Raw genomic sequence first — 25,385 nt, forward strand, 5'->3', positions numbered from 1 at the left:
ATTGACTGTTTTGTTAAGTATAGTGCAAATATTCCCCAAACTATTAATTGTTCTCTGAAATTTGAACAACAAAAAGTAATGTCAGCATTCTCTTGAAGATTTAATGTCATAAAGTCCTATTCAAAGTCTAGTTTTGGCTTTGTTGGTCCCTGATGATTGTCAGAATAATTATTGGTGTCAAGCACACTGCCTCTTTGCTTTGTTAATAAATAAATAAATAACTTTTTTATTTAGAGATACAGCACGGAGTAGGCTCTTCCGGCCCAGTAAACTACCCAGTAAGTCAATGGACTGTATGAGGAAACCAGAGCACCTGGAGGAAACCTATGCATTCCATGGGGAGGAAGTATAGAGTCCTTAGAGAGGATGTTGTGACTGAACTCCGAACTCCATTGCTTTGAGCTGTAGCTGTACTAGCATCGCTGTAACACTATGTTACCATGGCGCATATATATATATAAAATTAGATGTACTTACTGCATATATGATTTCAAACACTATCTTACACAGGTAGAGAGATAGAACGGCTGATTATTTATTAAAAAGTGAGTGATTGGGGAAATGAGGATGTTTAAAGAGATCTGAGTGTGAACAAAGCTCAGAAAATAACAGAGTCATAGAGTAATCTAGCAGGAAAACAGGCTCTTCGGCCCAACATATCCATGACAACCATGGTGCTCACCTAAATTAGTCCTGTTTGCCCACATTTGGCCCATAATCCTCTAAAGCTTTCTTTTTTCATTTGCTAATCCAAATATCTTTTAAATGTCATTATTGCACCCACCTCAACTACATTTAATTTTAATTAATGGCAAATGGTTCATTCGGTTTTCACTGCAATGTGGCTTGAGTGCAAGAGTAAAGTTTATTATCTAACCATAATTAATTAGTGAGGACGTACCTGGGTTCTGGTGTATAAATTTATTCTCCTTACCTAAGAAAATTTATACTTTTAGTAGAGGGAATGCACAAAGATTCAACTGACTGGCCTCTGGAATGGCAGGCATGTCCTACAAGTTGGATAGTTTTCTATTTTCTAGAGTTTAGGAAAATGAGACCTCTTTAAAACATGCAAAATTCGTAGAAAACTTGACAGAATTGACGTGGAGAGCATGATCTCCTGACTGGGGAGTCTTGGAAAAAAGGCTGATGCCTCAAAATAATAGGTTGGAAATAACAAGAGATTTCTTCCCTCAAAGGGTGTAAAATTTGGAATTCTCTTTTTTTTATAAAATATTCACACTTATTAAAACTTCGATTATCTCTTTTTGCATGTTAAAAGAGTCAAGGAACTTAAGGATAGAATAGGAAAATGGTGATGAATAGCAGAGGTTGTCCAAGGGGTCAAATGGTCTACTCTCGTTCTTATTCCTATATCTGCATGTTTTTATGCTAATATTGGATTCAATACACTCATTCATGTTTGCAACTTGACTGTAAAATTAGTCAATGTATTCATTATAAAACAGAACATTACAGTTTTCCTATATAGATTGACTGCTTTGATGTGGAACAAATCAAAAAATGTTTGACAAAAATTGCAATTCTTAAGCTTTATTTCATTATAAGGCCTTGAATTTAAAGCAATCTTTTATTCAAAGTAACAGTTGTTCGTAATGTCGGGATATTAATGTTAGACCAAGGATATTTTTCCACCTGCTTTATTTGCTCTCAATAGCAGACTATCAAACATTTAATTGTAGTCATTCTTAATAGTTTGTTTTAAATGCAAGGGTTTTAATTTCAACTGTTTTATTTTTTCAGCTTCTGTGTTTATGAACTGAAATCTTTTTTAAAACAGTTGGATCAGGGAATTGTGAATTTTCCTGGATTCACTGGTACTTGAAAGGTTAATGTTTAATAGTGCAAATCGCAAAGACAATAATGGGACCACATGGTTTTCATTGTATAGTGTAGATTTACTGAGGATTATGAGCACAGTTAAAAAGAATGCCCCATTTTGGCTAGACTATAAACTATATTCACCACAGAAACCACAGTTATTTCAGGTACTTGGCCAATTCCACCTGCTCTGAGACTTCGTCTCAGCAAATAGATGAAGGCAACTTTTATTTTTAGCCAAACTCCGAGCTGGTGAGGGAGGTAGAAAGTAATACAAACCTTTTGAGGAACGGAAGTGTTTGCTGGGAGCAGTGAATCCCCGTGTTCCGTGAACATTAATCGCAGCCACTCGAAACTGATACCATCTACTAGGGCGAATGTCAGCTAATTGCACTCGCTCCTCGGTAGTCTGGTGAAAAAAGAATGATTTTTGTGAGAAACAGTTTTAAGAACTCCAATCTGAACCAAATGTTTTCTAGCAAAAAAACACATCAATCTATCCATATGGCACCACTTCTAAATTTTGTTACAAATATTGAGCATTTAGTAAATAACAGGCTTTCAGCAGTGTTCCTGATTGTGACACAGTGTGACATGTATTATTTCATCTACCATATCTATGTAAATAATTTTCACTGGTGCAATTGTTAAGTAATTTCTGGAAACTGCTTACATCGTTTGTCAAAGTGGCTACTGAGGAGTAAGAGTTTAGTTTCTTGCATCTAAACCCAATTTCACACCCTCCCAGTTTGCTGACTCTATCTAATGTCACTCGAGGAAAAAAAATAATTGCCGCCTCTTTCTTCAGCTGGTTTAGGGAAGGTAACACTAATGATAGTGCCCTCACTGAGAAAAGCAATCACAACAAAAGGAGATTCAATAGGATGCTGCCTGGATTGGTGCATATCAGTTATAAGTAGCAACCTCATAGGCTGGATTTGTTCTCCTTGGAGCAGAGGGAAGCTGAGAGGTAATCTGATAGACACATAAAATTACGAGGACAAATAGATAGGATAAATAAGATAGTGGCCAAGTTTACAGAAAAAGGAAGGAGAATGGGCTTGAGAGGGGAAATTAATCAGCCATGATTGAATGGCAGAGCAGACTAAATAGGTCAAATGTCCTAACTCTGCTTCTATTTCTTATGTTCTAAATAGTAAAATGCTTTCACCAGTGGTGGGGTACTGTAAGACAAGAGGGCATAGTTTGAGTGAGAGGTGGGAAGTTTAGAGGGGAACTGAAAGGAACATTCTCACACGGAGGGTGGGGTCTGGAATATGTTAGCTGAAGGGGTTTTGAAGGCGGACACTCTCACAGCTTTCAGTGGCATCTGCACAAATTCCAAAGCACAGAAGGCCACTGACCTAGTGTGGTAATGTAGCTTGTGTACATGGGTGAGAAAGGTGACATGGGCATAGCGAGACAAAGTCCCTGTTTCTTTGTTGCTGAAGACCTTGAATATATGGCTCTATGAACATCAAATATAATATATACAATTGTAGAGTAACTTTAGCATAATTCCATGAAAAACCACTGGAGAATGGTATAAATTTCAAGGAGGAAAGAAAAATAGCAAGTTAAAGGGGTAGAGAAGTCCAGAGATGGAATTCCAGGCTTTTAGAGACCAACAGCCAAAGGCACAATAGTGGAGGATGCTCAATATCCTAAGTGGGTAGTGCAAATATTGGGTGTGGGGTGTTTTTAGTGATAAACATAGGAGTGCAGAGTATTGAAAGCAAAAATGGTCTGAGCTTGGCGTGAGCTGGAACACCACCAGCAATGTTTGGAATGTCCTCCGGTAGAATGTGGGGGTCAGCCAGGAAGGTTTGGGATAATTGAGGCTACAGCTGATGAAGGTGTGGGTTGATGTTTCCAGCAATAGAAAGCTACTTGTAGAGGTGATATTGGGTGGCTTTAACAATGACACAGGTACAAGACCTTATACATATCTCAGAGTTGGACATGATGCAGATGTTGCCTGAAATTGTCATCAAAAGGTGGAGAGTGAGGCAGTAGAAGAGAGTTGGTGGAACTTGTTCTCTATAAAGAGCAGGTGACTGAAGCTCACAGGCCATCAGGTGGTGTATTTAACCACAGAGTTAAAGGAAGAACTTCTGTGATTTCTATTCATTATTCCTTTATTCTGGCAAGACATGGAAGGCTACATGTTGCTTAGCGCCAATCACTGAATCAGTATTTTATTTCCTTGAACTCACAAGCTCCCCAGCTCTGCTTCACCAGCAGGAAACTCCGGGAAAGCTGATTGTAAAGTGTTGCCATTCAGTCTGGAATGGTACATTTCAAAATAAAAATTACTCCCAATCCTTATGAAAATATTTGTAATTAGTAACCTAATTACTGTCATTGAGCTGCACATTAACGTTATCATAAGAGCTTCTAATTAGCTGATGATTAATCAGCGCCATTTTCCACAAACCTTTTGATTAACATAAATAATTTTTCTGATTCTCCCAAAACGTCTGAGAAAATATTCTACATCGCAGTCAACAGAATAGTTACTATACTTACTGATATTACTTCTGTATTGAAGTTTTAACTAAAATAACACTGCAGTTACAAATTGGTAAAACATCAACATGAAGTACAGCCAGCATGAAACTAGACCACAATTGAAACTCAAAGCAGTTGTGGAACTTTTGTTTGTTGCACACTGAACTTCTGTTTAGTTGCAATGGTATCTAAAGAACTAAGCATTATGCCTGTCATATACAGTCATCTTTGTTTACCCCAAAATCTAACTCAATCTTTAATCGGGACAGAGGAATGATCAGACAATTATTTATTTTTATTTAGGGCTACAACGTGGAACAGGCCCTTCTGTCCCTTCAAGCTGCACTGCCCTGCAACCCCGGATTTAACCCTAGCTTAATCACAGGACAATCTACAATGACCAATTGACCTCCTAACTGGAACGTCTTTGGGCTGTGGAAGGAAACTGGACCGCCCAGAGGAGACCCACACACTCATGGGGAGGAAGGTACAGACTGCTTACAGTTGACATCGGAATTGAACTCCAAACTCCGACACCCCGAGCTGCAATAGTGTCGCACCAACTGCTACGCTACCGTGGCGCCCCTCAGCGCTCAGTAGTGTGCCTACTATTCAAATGCACAGGAAATCCATAACGTAAGAATCAGAGCAGGGTCCTTAAGGAGTGGGAAGAACAGAAATATTCAGCCGGTCAGGCAGGCACCAAATGTTAAAAGAGACAAAGAGCTGGTGTTCCATATCAGTGACTTATCATCAAGGGTAGCTTTGCAATTAGCATAAAGCTATTACAGCGCCAGTGACCTGGGTTCAATTCCCATCCCTGTCTGCATGCTCTCCTCAGAACTGCATGTGATTCCTCCAAGTGATTCGATTTCCTCCCATGTTCCATAGACGTACAGGTTAGCAGGTTGACGGGTCAGATGGATAGAATTGTGCATTACGGGCTGGGCCGAAATGGCCTGTTACCTCTCTATCCCGAATTAAAACAAAAATAAAAATCAACCTGAAGCACCAACATCTGATCCATTCTCCATGGGGGCTATCTGACCTGGCAGATATTTCCACTTTTTCGATTTCAGATTTCCGCCATGGGGAGCACTTTGCTTTAATAATACCATCATGGAGTGAGATTAGGAAGTACATTTTCTATACAAATCTGGGCCTTAATTACCCTAAGTGGCAGTGGCTGATGGGCCGTTTGAAAATTTTAAGCAATTACTTGGAAATAAACAACTTCTTACTGCTGACCTGTGCAACTGTTTGCCAGTTAGATGCATCATCTTCGCTGGGATGGATGCCGTAGTTCCACCTCCGCTGCACCACATAAATAACTGGTTCAACAGAGACGTTGAACTTCGATGACCACTTGATTTCCAGGTTCCCAGTCTGTAGCTCGGTAAAACTTAACTCTTTTCTAGGCTTCAGTGGAACTCCTGCATAAAAGGGTGCAATATCATTAGAATGGTTAAAAATTGCACACAAAGATGCAACTAAATCAGGTGTGTATAAAGTACTTGATAATAATGATTGATAAATGGATTTTAAAATGATCAAAATGATATGAACTCCCGTTTGTTAATACGTGGCTGAGCATGTCATACAAACCTCCTCAGGAATAAAACCAGTTCAGTTATTTGAACAGATACCTGCAAAAATGCACATCTTAATTGAAGACACCTGCTGGAGTGCACAACCATACCTTGAAACAGAATTGTTCAGTTAGGGAGCACAATAAAAGCCATAATGAGTAGTCAATTGAAAAATAAGTTCAAAGTAAATTCTGCAAGTTGAAAGTAAATCCTATAAGTTCAATGTAAATTATCAAAGTACATACAGTATACAGTATGTCGCTATACACTACCTTGATACTCTTTTTCTAGTGGGCATTCAAAGTAGAACAAAGTAGTACAAAAGAACCAGTGACAAACTGCACACTCTTCTCTCACTGCTGCCATCAGGAAGAAGGTACAGGAGCTACCAGGTTCAGGAACAGTTAGTAAACACAAAATAATCTGCAGATGCTGGGATCAAAGCAACACTTACAGTACGCTGGAGGAACTCAGCAGGTCCGGCAGCATCAGTGGAAACGATGAGTCGACATTTCGGGCCGGAACCCTTCGCCAGGACTGAAGAATGAAGGAGGGGGAAGGATTTGAAGAATGCTTGTCGGTTCGGTTGAAAGACCAGTAATTTGAAAAGACAAAGGGGTGGGGGAGGGGAACCATCGACGTCATAGGACGTTAGTAGATGAAGGAACAGGAACAGTTAGTACCCTTCAACCACCAGGCTTCTGAACCAGAGGGGATAATTTCACTTGCCCCCATCATTGAAATGTTCCCACAACCTATAGACTCCCCTCACAGGACTCATCCTCGTTCTTTATGTATTTGCACAGTTTGCTGTTCTTTGCACTCTGACTGAATGCCCAGGTTGCCGCAGTCTTTCATTAATTCTGTTATGTTTACTATTCTATTACGGGTTTACCGGGTATGTTCGCAAGAAATTGGATCTCAGAGTTGTATTTGGTGACATGTATGTACTTTGATAATAAATTTACTTTGAACTTTGAACAAAGGCTGATGTGCAAAACAAGACAAACTGTACAAATACAAATAAATAAATGATAGATAGATTGGTAGATAAGTAATACAGATCACATGACTTACAGAGTCCTTGAAATTGAGTCCATAGGTTGTGGAGTCAGTTTTGCATTGAGGTGAGTAAAGTTATTCACAGTGGTTCAGGGGTAGAGGGATGAGGGGTAGTAACTTCCCCTGAACCTGCTAATGTGGGATCTGCTTCCCGATGGCAGCAGTGAAAAGAGAGCACAGCCTGGGTGGTGGGAGTCCCTGGTGATTAATGATGCTTTCTTGTGGCAGATGTCCTCAATGAAGAATACTGCTAGATCACTAACCTGCACGACAGAAGGTATTTTCAGTGCACCTTTAACATGTGAAATGTGTATTCATCCAAGCATTAGAAAAGTTTGCACACAGCACATTCAGAGGTAAGTGCTGAGGAAGCCTTTTCAGGACTGGGACAAGGCAGAGGAGAGTAAAAAGGACGCCTTGATTGACCGAAGGCCCTGTTTTCATTTGTTGCATTCATTAATAGTGTATGGATAGCCACATAAAACCTGTTTTTATCAAGTGATGATTTCCATGAAGCAGCACAGAAAGGTAGATTAACAAGTTTCCAGTCAATAGGACAATTACTCTCTCCTGTCACTGCTGAATATTAGGGGGCGTTAATATATTTACAAACATTCTATTCATATGATAATATTGATACTGCTTTTCAGCAGCAGTTAGGATTGCAGGAGATCATTCGTATTTTCTCTGCTGCATCTAAGGTTGTCGTAGCTGGGGTGGTAGCTCCCACTACCTGTAAAGTGCTCCAAATGGCATGCAACTCTCACAGCCTCTGACAACCCAATCCAAATCTTGGCCTTCATGTGTGGCTTAGCTACTAGGCCCGGCGGAAATACTTCTACTGACAAGCGAGGGGGCAAAGGTGGACCACTGGCACCTCAAAATCAGACGCTTCAGGCAGTTGGGGCTCATCGGCCTTGGACAGCAGCCCGCCTAGGAGAAGGAAAACTCTGATTTTAAACCTCCACTGCCTTGCAGCCTTACCCACCCATGGGAAAGGCTTCAGGAGTAAACCCTGAGGAAGAAATCCGGAGCCGGGGTCCCTAAGGCAGTTTGATGTAGTTTACAACTTCACTCTGGCAACCTCTGCGGCGACACAGGTACCAAGCTGTATCGGCACTTGCCCTTCCCTTGGACTACATCAGTGACGTGGAGAGACGTGTAAATATGTTCAGGCAGCTGCACTACTGGAGGAGAATACCCAGCATGGTGACATTGCATATTCTCCCTGTGATTCTGTGGGCCTATCTCAGAGTCTCTTAAATGTCCCTGATGTGTCAGCCCCTGCCTCTACCTTTGGTAGTGCATTCCAGGCACCAACCACTCTATATAAATCTACCTCAGACATCTCCACAAACTTTCCTCTACTGGTAATGGCCATTGCCACCCTGAGAATATGGCTATCCACTCTATCTATTCCTTTCATAATCTTATATACTTCTATCCAATCTCCTTTCATCCTTTTTTTTTCCAAAGAGAAAGGACCTAGCTCATTTAATCTTTCCTCATAAGACGTGTTCTTTAATCCAGGCAGCATCCTAGAAAAATCTCTCCTGCACCCTCTCTAGAGCTTCCACATCCTTCCTATAATGACGTGATCAGATCTGAACTCAATACTCTAAATGTGTCCTAACCAGAGTTTTCTAGAGCTGAAACATTATCTTATCGCTCTTGATCTCAATCCCCCAAATAATGTAGACCAGAACAGCATACACCTTCAAAACCATTTTACCAACTTTGAGGTACCTATGTACTTGGACCCAAGATCCCTTGATTCCTCCACACAGCTAAGAACCCTGCCATTTACCTTGTACTCCACCTTCAGTTTTATCTTCCAAAGCATATCACTTCATAATTTTCCGGATTGAACTCCATCTGCCTTTTCTCCACCCAACTCTGCATCCTGTCTATATCCCATTGTAAACTGCGACAACATTCTACACTATCCACAACACTTCCTTCCTTTGTGTCCTCTGCAGACTTACTAATCTACCCCTCTATTTCCTCATCCATGCCATTTATAGAAGTCACAAAGAGTAAGGATCCTAGGAAAGAGCTATATAGGACACTACTAGTCACTGACCTCCAGTTTTAATTCAGATTTCCAGTGATTTGGTTTTCTTTACCCATCGATATTATGCAAACTTAATGCTAAATTAAGAAACGTTAACAGGTTTGCCTTCAATTGGTGCTCCATCAATAATCGAAATAACACATTAACCTAAGAACTGAATTTAGTTCATCTGGTTCACCAGGAAACATCAGGAACAATGCATTCATATTTCACTAATCCAAATATGTTATATTATTACAAATGAATTCATACCAGTGCAATAATCTGAAATATCTGCATTAACAAAACATCATTTTTTTCAGTGGTTCCATTTAATATCAGAGAATGTATACAATATACAACCTGAAATTCTTACTCTCCACAGGCATCCATGAAACAGAAGAAATACCCCAAAGAATGACTTACAGGAAACAAGAACCCAAGAGCCCCTTCCCACGCACAAGCTGCAGCAAAGCATCAATCCTCTCCCTTCCTCCTCCTGCACTTATTCCAGCAGAAAGCATGAGCATGCCCACCACCCACCATGAAAGCAACAGAAGTCCCAATCTACAATCCATCAAAAACTAGTGTTCTCCAGTTTGACATGGCAGAGTCTCTCTCTCTCTCTCTCTCTCTCTCACTCACACACACACACACACACACACGGGAAAGAGAGGAATCACTCCTTCCCCAGTGAGAGGGGCGATGAACAGCTCACTGTCTGCTGTGTACATACATCTATTGATGCTTCTGGACACATCTTCAGTGATGTTTCTGGAATCATCGGGTGTTTCGGGTCTTTCAACATCATACAACCTCCTCCAGGTGACCCAGCCGGGGCTGATCAGACCCCAGCTTGTGTCCAGATGGCTAGCCACTTATGACTCCATGGCTCCCCTCTTTTGAGCCACAGCCATCTTGAGGCCCTCTCTGCTGCATCGGTGGTACTGCGGATGGCTCTCCTCTTCCTCTCTCCCTCGATGCCCAAAATGCTGAAGGCTCTAACTAAAGAATGGGCTACGAATCCCCTACAACCAAGCTCCACTGGGAGACACCTCGCTCTCCACCTAGCCTGCTGACAGTTGCTGACCAGTTCTGCATACTTGGAGAGCTTCCTTTCAAAGGCCTCTTGTTAACGATCAACGTTATCAAGTTTCTCATTCTATCAGTGCATACATGTATTTGTGCTTATGGCAATAAGCTTGACTTTTGAGTTTTTCCACTTTTGATGATTATTAATGCACAGAATTCCATTCCGTATTTTATTTTATTTAGGAATACAGCATGGTAACAGGCCCTTCTGACCCAATGCACCTTCCCTGCTCAGTTACACTCATGGGACCAATTAACCAGCTAACCTGCAGGTCTTTGGAATTTGGGAGAAAACCAGAGCACTCGAAGGAAACCCACACGGTCACGGGGAGACTATACTAACTCCTTACAAACGGCAGCAGGAATTGAACCCGGGCCACTGGCACTGTAAATTGTTATGCTAACCTTGTCACCTCAATATATCATAAAGGCACACCTTTACAGAGAAAATTATATTATTCTTTAAGGCTTGACACGTACTCTGCCATAAAATCCTTTCAGGGATATACTAGTACACTCTCCACAGTAAACATCAAACAAATAGGCAGTTAATTCCTGGTTGTTAATACATACAAGGCAGGGAAGTCCTCAAAGCAGTTGATATGCTTTGATATTCTGTTTCAATAGATTATTTTATGTAATTTTGACTGACTTTCATTCACTTCTAATTACCAATTATACTTCAAGCAACTTAACTGCCTCAAGGTAATTTTTATTGTGTTAGCCTTCCTGTCAACCTGAACTGTAGCTTCAGAAACAAGGTTAATTGCAGTGTGCATTGAAAGTGTAATTTTTGTGTGTCAAACTATAGCAGTATTTATTTTTAGGATTCCGGTCACAATGAGGTCTTTGATAGTTTATGGCAGGGGTAGGCAACCTACGGCCCGCGAAGGTATTTTGACCGGCCTGCAAGCAAATATTGGGATACTATGCTTATCCGGCCCACGAGAGACTTTTCCTTATTCTGAGTGTTTCACGCAACCACACTGCTGGATATGCATGGCGTCTTGTTGCACAGGTCCAGGTTCCGTTTTGTTCCAAACCAAACACTGGTATATATGAACGATGGGAAGGCAGACTACCTATTAATATGTATTATATACTCACTGTGCACGCGCAGGTTTTCAGATGGGGTCGTTCAAATTTGTAAACAGAAACAGCGTCACTGTGTTTTAACAAGAAATCCACGCTAAATATCCAGATATTTACTTGTGCTACGATACTTGTTGAATAACTCGCGTTTCAAAATAAAATCAACAAAAAAAATTCCAATGGCAATGAATGCACAACACAGGAAGGTAGACACTGAGTGCCAAATTTTCCAAGACACTTGGACACTTGAATACTTCTTCATCAAGCAAGCTGGGAAACCAGTTTGTCTCATTTGCCTAGAAAATGTTGCTGTGAAGAAGGTGGCAAATATCAGGCGACGTTACGAGATCCACCATAGTGTAAATTTTAACAAGTTTACTGGGCAAGCAAGGAAAGATGAAGTTGAGCGAATGAAGTTGTTTCAGAAAACAAACGTCATTTTTTGCCAAGAAAAGCAGTGAAAATGAAGGAAATACCCGTGCCAGCTACGAAGTCTCAAAACATATTGCCGAAAAGATGAAGCCTTTTACAGATGGAGAGTTTGTCAAAGAATGTTTACTGGCAGTGGTGGATATTGCTTGTCCTGAAAAGAGATCTTTATTTGCATCTATCAGCCCTGTCAGCAGGAACAATCACATGGCGAGTTGAAGAAATGTCAGCAGATGTTAAAAGTTGTTTAAGGGATACCTGCAACGAATTGCAATTTTTTTCAATTGCACTTGATGAGAGCACAGACTTGAGAGACACTGCTCAGCTTGCAGTGTTTGTGCGATGAGTGACCTCAACTTCTCAAATTTTTGAAGAGTTTACTCAATTAATTCCTATGAAGGACACGGTTACTGGAGCAGAATTTTTGAAGCTTTGTTGAAAATAATGTCAGAAATGAAACTTAATGTGTCAAAGTTAATTGGCATCACAACTGATGGGGCACCAGCAATGGTGGGACAGAAAAAAGGCATCATCGCATTGCTGCAAGGACAAATGGAAAACCTTGGAATTGCATAGAAACTGGTTAAAATTCATTGCATTATGCATCAAGAGGCATTATGTGTCAAGTCTTTGAAATTAAAGGATATTATGGACATTGTTGTGAAGGCAGTGAATCTGATCCTATCTCGTGGACTGAATCATCGCCAATTTCAGCAGTTTTTATTGGATACGGAGGCAGAATATGGGGACCTGGCTTATTTCAGCAATATTGATTTATCGACTGTTTGCATTAAAATTTTCTTTTTTGTTATATTTTTTTCTTTTTTATTATACTTAATTTACCACCAATCAATACATCATGTTCATATATTTTATGTTTAAAGATTCCTTGTGCCCTTTTAATAGATTCAAAAGATGCCTTGATTGAAATAAATTGCAACTAATCTGAGTTCTTTGATTACTAATTGGCATCCTTGGTTAAGCACAAATTATTTTCCAGCATGTGGGATTCTTAATTTGAGGCAAAACATAACTAGATGTATTTAAATGGGTAATTCCCATATTCAAGTTTTTTTTATGGCATTTATCTGGCCTACCGTCCACTCATTAATAAGCGATCCGGCCCTCAGAGGCAAAAAAGTTGCCGACCCCTGGTCTAGGAGATAGCAGCCTGATATTCAGTGATGGGGTAAATATCCAAAGAGAGGTCCTGGTAAAAGATAACTGTTTCTTTCTCCACATGTGCTGCCTGACCTGCTGAGTATCTCTAGTATGTCCTCTTTTTATATACTATTCTACTCACATTTGTCCAGTTATAAAGGCTACTTCCAAGTCCTCACAGGCTACAAATATTTCCAAGCTGTACTCCAACCACTTTAGAGATGATGTACTTTATCAACTTCCATGACAATTAGAATAAATGTAGTTGGAAAATATAGCTAAAAAAATGTTCATGTCTCTTTACAGCAAAATAACATGTTCATCACTGCTGCCTACATCCCACCAAGTGCCAACACCGAAGAGTCTACAATATCATCAGCTCTCTTCAAAACAAACATCCAGAAAATTTCTTTATACTTGCGGGAGACTTCAAACACGTTATTTACTTGTTTTTATTGAGTTTCTTATTGTTTTCTTTATGCTGTAGCAGATCCAGAGTAACAATCATTTCATTCTTCTTTACACTCGTGTACTGAAAAATTAGAATAAACAATCTTCAGTCTTGAAAGAGGGGGCTTAAACTCTATATAAAAATCTTTATTTTGGGATTTCAAAAAAAATAAAAGGTAATCCTATTGAGCATATAAATTCGGAGAGGGTCTGACAGACAGATACAAAGGGGATCAGAGCAACACTCACAACATGCTGGAGGAACTCAGCAGGTCGGGCAGCATCCGTGGAAACGATCAGTCAACGTTTTGGGCTGGAACCCTTCGTCAGGACTGTAGAGGGAAGGGGCAGAGGCCCTATAAAGAAGGTGGGGGGAGGGTGGGAAGGAGAAGGCTGGTAGGTTCCAGGTGAAAAACCAGTAAGGGGAAAGATAAAGAGGTGGGGGAGGGAAAGCAGGGAGGGGATAGGCAGGAAAGGTGAAGAAGGAATAGGGGAAAACACAATGGGTAGTAGAAGGAGGCGGAACCATGAGGGAGGTGATAGGCAGCTGGGGGAGGGGGCAGAGTGAAATAGGGATAGGGGAAGGGAGGGGGAGGGAATTACCGGAAGTTGGAGAATTCTTTATAGTCGCCAAACAATTGATACTAGAATGTACAACCATCACAGCGATATTTGATTCTGCGCTTAGGGCCTCTTAGGGCCCCACAACCGGCTGCTTTTCGGTATCCCAACGCTGCAGCCTGGAAGACTAGGGTGCCTCCAGGATGCCAGATTTTCGTGGCCCTAGAGACGGGTTGATTCAAGGCTGGTGCCACTGCCTGATGCATCGTGGGAGTACACGCAAGATCAGAAACTGCGAGCTGGCTGCTGGCTGTGTGCCCAGAGACCGAGTTCTTTGGGCACAGAGCTCGGAAAAACCGACACAACAGACTTTTAACACCATAAATCAGCGAGTTGTTTGTTATGTCTCCCTTCTCACTGTGAAACGGGACACCTCATTTTCTCTTATTAGGGAGAGAGAGAGCCTGTGGCATGTCAAATTACCGGGTGAACGAGTAGTCTTTGGGGTACTGCAAGTCTGTGTCTTTAGTGATGCTTTGCTGCACGCTTGAGTGCTCGGTGGAGGTGCCGATGCTTTCTTGATGGTGGGGGTGGGGGGGGTGGCCTTGCTGCTGCTTGTGCGTGGGAGGGGGGAGCTGGGGGGGCTTTGGGGCGCTAATGTTTAACTGTCATTCATTCTTTGGGGCACTCCTCTGTTTTCGTGGATGCTCGAGGAGAAAAAGCATTTCAGGAGGTATATTGTATACATTTCTCTGACATTAAATGTACTTACCTATGGAGTATCACCAGCATGTACCGTGAAATTTGTTAACTTAGCAGCAGGAGTACAATGCAATACATGATAAATATAGAAAAATAAATGAGTGTATATATGTATATTAAATTGTTAAATTAAAAATAGTAGTGCAAACACAGAAATGTTTTTTTAAATAGTGAGATTCAATATCCATTTACAAATCAGATGGCAGAGGGGAAGGAGCTGTTCTTGAATCGCTGAGTGTGTGCCTTCAAGGCTTCTGTACCTCCTTCCTGATGGTGACAATGAGAAGAGTTCAGTATGATTGAGTTCAGTTTCAAATTTGAAAAGGAGAAGCTGGTATCAGGTGTATCGATATTTCAGTGGAACAGGGGAAATTACAATAGTATGCGAGAGGAACTGGTCCAAGTCGATTGGAAAAGTAAGCTAAATGGAGGGACGACAGAGCAAAATTGGATGAAATTCCTACAAGAAATAAGGAAAATGCAGGAAAAATATATTCCAAGAAAAAAGAAAATCATGAATGGAAAAATGGCACAAATGTGGCTAACGAGAGAGGTTAAGGCAAAAATAAAAGCAAAAGAAACGGCGTACAACAAGCAAAAATTAGTGGGAAAAATGAGGACTGGAAGACTTTTAAAAACTTACAGAAGGAAACTAAGAAAGTCATTAGGAAAGAAAAGGTGAATTATGAAAGGAAGTTGGCAATTAACATAAAAAAGGATACTAAGAGTTTTTTTAAACATATGAAGAGTAAAAGAGTGACAAGGGTAGATACGGGACCGATTGAAAATGATGCTGGAGAAATTATAATGGATAACAAAGAGATGGCAGAGGAACTGAATGAGTATTTTGCATCAGTCTTCACAGTGGAAAACATGAGCAATATACCTGATAGCCAGAGGTATCAGGGAATAGAATTAGGTACAGTCAAGATTACTAGAAAGAAAGTGCTTGGGAAGCTAAGTGGACTAAGAATAGATAAGTCTCCTGGCCTGGATGAGGTGCACCCAAGGGTTCTGAAGGAGGTGGCTTTGGAGATTGTGGAAGCATTAGAAATGATCTTCCAGGAATCAATGGACTCTGCAATGGTTCCGGAGGACTGGAAGGTCGCAAATGTAGTTCCGCTATTTAAGAAAGGAAGGAGGCAGCAAAAAGAAAATTACAGACCTGTTAGTCTGACATTGGTAGTTGGAAAGATATTGGAGTCAATCCTCAAGGATGAGGTTATGAAATACCTCGAGGTGCATGACAAGATAGGCCAAAGCCAGCATGGTTTCATGAGGGGAAGATCCTGCCCCACCAACCTATTGGAATTTTTTGAGGTAATCTTGAATAAGATTGACAAGGGAGAGGCTATGGATGTTGTGTATTTGGATTTTCAAAAGGCCTTCAATAAGGTGCCGCATATGAAGCTGCTTAATAAGATGAGAGCCCATGGAATTATAGGAAAGATATTGAAATGGGTGGAGCATTGGCTGATAGGCAGAAAGCAAAGGGTGGGAATAAAGGGATCCTATTCTGATTGGTTGCCGGTTACTAGTAGTGTTCTGCAGGGGTCGGTGTTGGGGCCGCTTCTCTTTACAATGTATATCGATGATTTGGATTATGGATTAAATGGTTTTGTGGCTAAGTTTGCGGATGACACCGAGATAGGTGGAGGAGCAGGAAACGTTGAAGAAATGGAAAGGTTGCAGAGAGACTTAGTCAGTTTAGGAGAGTGGGCAAAGAAATGGCAGATGAGATACAACGTTGACAAATGTACGGTTGTACATTTCAGAAGAAGAAATAATCGGGCAGATTATTATTTAGATGGGGAGAAAATTCAAAAATCGGAAGTGCAAAGGGACTTGGGGGTCCTCGTGCAGGATACCCTAAAGGTTAACCACCAAGTTGGATCAGCGGTAAGGAAAGCGAATGCTATGTTGGCATTCATTTCAAGAGGAATAGTGTATAAGAGTAAGGAGGTGTTGATGAGGCTCTATGGGGCATTAGTGAGACCTCATTTGGAATACTGTGTGCAGTTTTGGGCCCCCTATCTTAGAAAGGATGTACTGATGTTGGAGAGAGTTCAGAGAAGATTTACGAGGATGATTCCTGGAATGCAGGGGCTAACATATGAGGTGCGTTTGTCGGCTCTTGGCTTGTATTCGTTAGAGTACAGAAGAATGAGAGGGGATCTCATAGAAACATTTCGAATGTTGAAAGGGTTGGACAGAGTAGATGTGGAAAGGTTGTTTCCCTTGGTGGGCGAGTCCAGGACAAGAGGCCATAGTCTTAGAATTAGAGGGTACCCAGTTAAAACAGAGATGAGGAGAAATTTTTTTAGCCAGAGAGTCGTGGATTTGTGGAATTCGTTGCCACATACAGCTGTGGAGGCCCGATCATTGAGGGTGTTTAAGGAGGAGATTGACAGGTATCTAATTAGTCAGAGTATCAAGGGATATGGGGAAAAAGCCGGAAATCGGAACTAGATGGGTGAATAGTTTAGCTCATGGGGGGGCTGCGGAGCAGATACGATGGGCCGAATGGCCTACTTATGCTCCTTTGTCTTGTCTTGTGAAGAGGGCATGTCCTGGGTGATCAGGGTCCTTAATAAAGGTTGCTGCCTTTCTGAGGCACTGTTCCTTGAAAACATCTTGGATACTATGGAGGTTGGTACCTCTGATGGAGCTGACTAATTTTACAACTTTCTGTAGCTTCTTTCGATCCTGTGCTGTAGCTCCCCAGATGGTGACACAGCCCACCAGAATGCTCTCCATGCCATGGCACATCTAATGGTCTTATGCAAGGTAAACAGAGTGAAAATGTCTCCATTTGCAGATGATTTGAGGAAAAAGAAACACAGGTTCAAGTGATGGGCATAAGACACTTGGGTGGCAGGAGTAAGATCTTCTGATACAGAGAATGATGATGGTTTTCAATTCAGGAAAGAGTCAGATGGGGTCATGAAGGAAATAATTTACAGGGTTATGGATAAAGGGAAAATGTTTTGGACCATATTAATTGTTCTGCAAAAAACTATTGTTGCTGCAATATGATTCTGTGATTTGGAGATTAGGTAGAAAAGAGACGTGACACAAGGCTGCCTGTGATCTTACTGAATTCCAGAACAGCCTTGAGGTGCCTTATGATCTACTCCTATTCCTATTTCTTATGCTCTGTTGTTCTTAATCTAAGACATGGCATAGCTAGCATAAATTGGCAGAAATCTTAATAACACCGTAGATTTGGATTAAGATATATTTTTAACATCTATGTAATTATACAGTCATATCAGGCAAATTAGATTCTCACCAGAAAATGCACTGATGGACTTTTTAAAAGGATATTTAAATATTATGTACCCAAATAAAGCAAGTGCTTTGACCTTAGAAAACCCCAGATATGGTGGCTAAGGGTAAAAAAGATTGCCTTTGTATTATGTGAACAGCCGAGGTGAGATGTCACCAAGAAATTACTCAGCAGAAAGGAAGTACTTGTTATTCTCAACAGAATTGAGCAGAATCAGAAGACTGGCCATTATTTTACAGATTAAAATATCATATCACTTCTTGAAAATACAGTGTGGTTAAGCATAAAAATATCATTTCCTGCATACTCTATCCACCACTTCAGCCCTATGCTAAAGATCTCATACAATTATAGAGAAAATGCAGATGAAGCAATGCAGATGTGTTCTGACCAATGGAGTTCCCTCATCCAAAATCACCAAGAAGATTAACGGATCATCCATCATACACTGTTTGTGTGTACAAAAGGGCTTGGTTATTTCACCTCTGCAGTGACATTCAAGGTTATCATCTTAGAGTCATTGACAACCACACAGCCCACTTTGCCTTGCCCTCATTCTGAAATGCAACATACCATTACGTTCAAGTTGTGGACTTTTAATATTGAGACCAGCTTCTCAGCTGCCTTCTCCACATCCCTACTTCCAAATGACCTCAAAGCCAACCCTTCCCAATGTTCCAATTTGTCCTAAGCACTTTTTTCCCCCAGTATCTTTCCTCTCCTATGCCTTCTCCAAGCCTATCTTAGGCAGGAGACCTTTCTCTGGTGGGTTGCTTATCTTTTGGATGGCCAAAGTAACCGTAGAAGTATAATCACTGCTATTTAATGGGAAAGTGTGGTAGTCTGTATGTGTACAGCACAGTCCCGCAAAGATCATTGAAAAATTAAACAAGTGCCTGTGATTAAGCTTTAGCCATTTCTATTTCCTTTGGTTCTATGTCAATTTTCGACTGATTACACTTTTATTCATTACAGTAGTTAAGTCTTAGGGAACAAAGATCTGTTCTGCTGGGTGAGGAACAAAAGTAATTAGACACGCTATAACTCTGGTCCTACCCAAAGTGATTGATGCCTGTGACAAAACTGAGTCATAATGTGAAGATAATACTACAGGAGTCTCAGAACACAGACCCAAACACTGAACGTATTTTCATCTTCACCCATTCTCTTCTGATGAATGTAGAAGAAATATCTCATTCAGACTTAATTATATCAATGTGGGACAGTTCCCAAAAATATTTTAGTTCTCGCATTTTTAAAATGATTTAGTGAATAAATTTACATGTACAAGAAGCACCAATAACTGTTACAGATTGATGAATGATTTTGTTTCAATCCAGCCATGAAATGTAAACAGTTATTCTAATCCATCATTTTTGTGGAACTCTCAATCATACAAAATGCCCTTGACATACCTTAATTATTTCCAAAAATTATCTCTTCCAAATATTATAAAAAATAGATTACCAAATTTGTATCCTTAAAACTACTGTAAACAAGAAAGGTTACAAACGGCATATGTTTTATCCTTCCAGTATTATTAAGCGCCCCTGCTTCTTTGACAGTGAACATAAACCTAGGAGGAAATAGTCAATAAAGACAATGATTGACTCTAATGTCAGCCTGCGTCCCACTCCTACTGTTTAGCTGAACAGATGTCTAACTAAGGATCAATTCTGATTTATGTGGTTCAGGTATTCTCATCCAGCAAGTCATCGAGGATGCCATAGATATTTTCATTTTGCACATAAAATTTGAAGACTGGATTGTTTAAAATCCTTTATGATAAAGCAGAATATCGTTCAGTCCTGACAGTTTGTATGAAATAGTTTATCTGACCTCATTCTCAAACATCCTTGTACAACCAAGTCTTTGCTGCCTTTTTCCCTGTTATGTTAACTACATTCCCAACATTCATGCAGTATTCCTAACCTCTCTATTGTTCCTACATTATTCCTACACTGATGGCTAGATGGCTTTGTAATGGACTAACATTGACCAGAAGTCTCAGATGATAAAATATAGAGTTCCATAAGCATTCAAAGTCCAAATCTGAGATTATACACTCCCAGTAAATAGCACAGGATCAAAGAACCAGATCCACAGTTCTGCTGTCTTCTCTATAACTCGTGTAACTGTAGTGCAACCTTACAGAATTAATCTTCTGTGAAATGCCTTGAGCACTTATGAAAGAGTTTTGTACTTACAGTATACATTCTCGGCCATGCTCATTTTAAAATGCTTCAAGAAGTCTTAGAGTCAAAGGAGAATTTTTGAAATAAGACGCTATTACAAGTGCAGGAAGAAGAGCAGCCACTTTGTATGGTGCAAACGTTCTCAAACAGCAATGTGATATTAACCAGATTATCTACTTTAGTTGCCATGGCTATCATATAAATATTGGCTATAATACTGCCCTTCCATAAAATAACATCATGGGATCTTTCACAAGCTGAGAGAGCAGAGGACCTTTAACATCTCCTCAGAGAAGCAGTATCTCCAGTAATGCAGCATTTCCTTGGTTACTGCATTAGACTCTCTACATAGATTCTTGCTCATGGCTTTAACTGAGTCAGAAGTCTAGGTAGTTCTGCTGTAACCTGATAGTTGTGTTCCTAAGAAACCTCATGTTATAGAAAAACCACATTATGACAAGACAGATTGTAGTTGTTCTCGAAGTACAAGTTTTCCCGATCCTGATCGCACTATAACCAATGTGGCCCACATAATGTGAAGTGTTCCATCATGCACTAATCGCATTAGAACCAATTAGCATTATGGGAACCTACCCTATAGCAGAACTATCTGTCTCATTGCTTTAGTTTTTCTGTTACAAGTTCATACTTATTCTTGGCACCAACCACCTTCTGGTGATAAAGAGCCTACAGAGAAGTCAACATCCTGACAGTGGTGTGAAGAAAAAACCTCTCCCTCAATGTCGAAAAAACAAAGGAGTTAGAACATAGACATCTACAGCACATTACAGGCACTTAGGCCCACAATGTTGTGCCAACCGTGTAACCTATTCTAGAAACCGCCTAGAATTTCCCTACCGCACAGCCCTCTATTTTTCTAAGCTCCATGTACCTATCTAAGAGGTTCTTAAAAGACCCTATTGTATCCACTTCCACCACCACCGCCAGCAGTGCATTCCACACACCCACCACTCTCTGTGTGAAACACTTACCCCTGACATCCCCTTGGTACCCATTTCCAAGCACCTTAAAACTAAGCCCCCTCATGTTAGCCATTTCAGCCCTGGGAAAAAAGCCTCTGACTATCTACACATCCCCTCATCATCTTATACACCTCTATCAGGTCACTTCTCACCCTCCATCGCTCCAAGGAGAAAAGGCCGAGTTCACTCAACCTATTCTCATAAGGCATGCTCCCCAATCCAGGCAATGTCCTTGTAAGTCTCCTCTGTACTCTCTCTATAGTATCCACATCCTTCCTGTAGTGAGGTGACCAGAACTGAACACAGTACTTCAAGTTGGTTCTGACCAAGGTCTTATATAGCTGTAATATTACCTCACGGCTCTTGAATTCAATCCCATGGTTGATGAAGGCCAATACACTGTATGCCTTCTTAACCACAGAGTCAACCTGCGCAGCAGCTTTGAGCGACCTATGGACACAGACCCCAAGATCTCTCAGATCCTCCACACTGCCAAGAGTCTTACCATTAATACTATATTCTATCTTCAAATTTGACCTAGCAAAATGAACCACTTCACACTTATCTGGGTTGAGCTCCAATCTGTCACTTCTCAGCCCAGTTCTGCATCCAACTGATGTCCCACTGTAACCTCTGACAGCCCTCCAGACTATCCACAACATCCCCAACCTTTGTGTCGTCAGCCAGCTTACTAACCCAACCTTCTACTTCTTCATCCAGGTCATTTATAAAAATCACAAAGAGGAGGGGTCCCAGAACAGATCCCTGCAGAACACCACTGGTCATCGACCTCCATGCAGAGTATGAACCATCTACAACCACTCAACACACATCAAAGTTGCTGGTGAATGCAGCAGGCCAGGCAGCATCTCTAGGAAGAGGTACAGTCGACGTTTCAGGCCGAGACCCTTCGTCAGGACTAACTGAAGGAAGAGCTAGTAACAGATTTGAAAGTGGGAGGGGGAGGGGGGATCCAAAATGATAGGAGAAGACAGGAGGGGGAGGGATGGAGCCAAGAGCTGGACAAGTGATTGGCAAAAAGGATATGAGAGGATCATGGGACAGGAGGCCTAGGGAGAAAGAAAAGGGGGAGGGGGAAAAAAGGCCCAGAGGATGGGCAAGAGGTATAGTCAGAGGGACAGAGGGAGAAAAAGGAGAGAGAGAGAAAGAATGTGTGTATATATATAAATAAATAACAGATGGGGTACGAGGGGGAGGTGGGGCATGAGCAGAAGTTAGAGAAGTCAATGTTCATGCCATCAGGTTGGAGGCTACCCAGACAGAATATAAGGTGTTGTTCCTCCAACCTGAGTGTGGCTTCATCTTTACAGTAGAGGAGGCTGTGGATAGACATATCAGAATGGGAATGGGATGTAGAATTAAAATGTGTCGCCACTGGGAGATCCTGCAACCACTCTTTGCCTTCTGTGGGCAAGCCAATTCTGAATCCACAAAGCAAGGTCTCCTTGGATCCCATGCCTCCTTACTTTCTGAAAGAGCCTTACATGGGCAACCTTATCAAATGCCTTACTGAAATCCATATACACTACATCCACTGCTCTACCTTCATCAATGTGTCTTGTTACATCCTCATAGAATTCAATCAGGCTCGTAAGGCATAACCTGCCCTTGACAAAGCCATGCTGACTATCCCTAATCAGATTATATTGTTCATAAATCCTGCCTCTCCAGATCTTCTCCAACAACTTGCCCACCACTGAAGACAGACTCACTGGTCTATAATTTCCTGAGTTATCACTACTCCTTTTCTCGAACAAGAGAATAACATTTGCAACCCTCCAATCCTCCAGTACATCTCCCGATCCTATTAATGATGCAAAGATCATCGCACATCGCAAGGGGCTCAGCAATCTTCTCCTTCGCTTCCCACAGTAGCCTGGGTTATATCTCATCCAGTCCCAGTGACTTATCTAATTTAATGCTTTTCAAAAGCTCCAGCACATTCGGTTTCTTAATGTCTAGATGCTCAAGCATTTTAGTCCACTGTAAGTCATCCCCACAATTGCCAAGGTATTTTTCCCTGGTGAGTACAAAACCAAAGTATTCATTAAGTACCTTGTTTGTGGATTACAGAGACTGACTAGCCCCTATTGACATCAATGGGATAGTAGTTGAGAAGCTTAGCAGTTTCAAGTTCCCTGTTATACATATCTCCAAAGATCTCACCTGGACTATACATACTGGTTGTGTGGTGACAGAAACACAACAGCATCTCTTTCACCTCAGACATCTGAAGAAATTTGGCATGAGTGCCCAAATCCTCAGGACTTTCGACAGGGGCACCATTGGGAGCATCCTGACTGTCTGTGTCATCACCTGGTATGGGAACTGTACTACCCTCAGTCGCTGGGCACTGCAGAGAGTGGTGCGGACAGCCCAGCGCACCGGTGGATGTGAACTTTCCTCTATTCAGGACGTTTACAGTAGCCGGTGTTTAAAAAGGGCCCAGAGGATCATCAGTCACCCCAACTACAAACTGTTTCAGCTGCTACCGGTAGAAAACGGGACTGCAGCCTTCAGGCCAGAACCAGCAGGCTCTGGGATAGCTTCTTTCACCAGGCCATCAGATTTATCAATACACATTGATCTGATTGCATACCTGACTGTACACTGATCTGATTGTGTATCCGACTGTACATACATGTACACAAAACAATTCTGTATACAATCTCAGTGTTTGGACAATATCCTCCCTCATTTCCCTACCTTACTGTTTGTACATAACAACAGAGACGCAACATAAAAATTTTTACTCCCTCATGTTGTGAGATGGATGTAAGAAATAAAATTCTGATAAATAATATCTCCAATCCTTCTACCTATTGCTTTCAATCTGTGTTGCTGGTAGGTTGAAAAGCTTGCCATATAGCTCTGAACAATGGATTGGGATTGTGATTGATAATCCTACAGAGAAGGAGTTGCTGTTTTTGGTCCTTCCTCAGTGGAAAAGTGCTGAGTGAGAGAAGTCGACTATGATTACTTCTTTACAGAAGTAAGAAATCAGCTCAAGCCTGTTCAGATAATCAGCAGAAGGAAAAGAAAATCAAAGGGTTGGTACCGGTCTGGTAAAAAATTAATTTACAGTGCAGGAAGATATAAAGAAGGGAAGGAATGCGTGAAAGAAAGAAGGGGAAAAGATCAAAGGAACAGAAAATCTATCATATATCATCAAAGATCCTTATCATCTGGCCCATGCCATCTTCTTCCAGCTACCATCAAGCAGGAGGTACAGAGCTTGAAATCCCACACCACCAGATTTTAAAAACAAACTACTTCACTTCAACCATTCACTTCTTGAACCAACCAGCACAACTTCAATCACTACCCCAGTATAGCAAGACTATCGTTGATCACTTTGCTCTATAATGGACTTACTGTTCTGTTTCTAATTGTGTTCTTTCTTGAAACGTTGTGTGTAATTTATAGTTTACATGTGATTGCTGTTTATATGATGCTGCGTGCCTGCTATTCTGCTGCAAATAAGTTTTCATTGCACCTGTGGATATGACAATAAACTTGACTGACTGACTTTGGTTTTGACCTTTCAGTGGATGCCATGTACATTCACTTGAATAATGCAATCATTGTTTTAGTTACTCCCTTATGTCAATATCAAATTCTGTGAAGCAGCTTGGGATATTAATTGGTGTCCTGTTGCGGACAGCAAGGTAACATAGCAGCTGGTGTAACTCTGTTTCTGTGCTAGAGTCTGTACATTCCCCCCGTGACAGTGTGATTTTCCTTCAGCGTCCTTCCACATTCCAAAGTATGGTTATGGTTAGTGAATTGTGGGCATGCTATGTTGGTGCCAGACGCGTGGCAACACTTGTGGTCTGCCCACAGCAAAATCCTTGCTAATTTGATTTAACACAAAATTGCATGTTTGGATATTTTGATGTACATGTGACAAATAAAGCTAGTTTTTAAATACTAAAGCAAGATGCTGGCACCAAATGTTGAAGGTAGTCATTGTGGCTCAGTATTACTGATGGTAGATCTGTGTCCTCTCAGCTCCAGTAGTCCCCGTTCAATCTTGACCTCAGGTGTGATCCGTGCAGAATTTAAATGTTCTCCCTGTGACAGAGTGGGCATCCTCTGCATGCCCCAGTTTCATCCCATGTCCCCAGGACATGCAGGCCCCTCGGTTAATTGGCCACAGTAAACTCTACCTAGTGAGATGAGTGATGAAGTCTGGGTGGAGTTGATAATAACGTGGTGAAGATAAAAAGCAGGAGTTAAGCAGAGCAAGTGTGATTGGATGATTGATGATCAGCAAAGGTCAGATGGGCTGAA

At 41.2% G+C, this 25,385-nt stretch overlaps 1 protein-coding gene across 2 annotated transcripts in view; it reads right to left on the bottom strand.

Moving 5' to 3' along the window:
* The window catches only part of LOC140200083 (anosmin-1), a 202,892-nt gene that overhangs the window by 51,409 nt on the left and 126,098 nt on the right, over positions 1-25,385 (bottom strand). For both annotated transcript variants that reach the window (XM_072262829.1, XM_072262827.1), the window contains exons 5-6: positions 5,602-5,786; positions 2,122-2,251 (exon numbers count right to left, since the gene is read on the bottom strand). In XM_072262829.1, the coding sequence (XP_072118930.1) occupies positions 2,122-2,251; positions 5,602-5,786 (315 nt within the window). The remainder of the gene's footprint in view (positions 1-2,121; positions 2,252-5,601; positions 5,787-25,385) is intronic.

Source organism: Mobula birostris, chromosome 7 (assembly GCF_030028105.1).
Source record: "Mobula birostris isolate sMobBir1 chromosome 7, sMobBir1.hap1, whole genome shotgun sequence".
Classification (NCBI taxonomy): Eukaryota; Metazoa; Chordata; class Chondrichthyes; order Myliobatiformes; family Myliobatidae; genus Mobula; species Mobula birostris.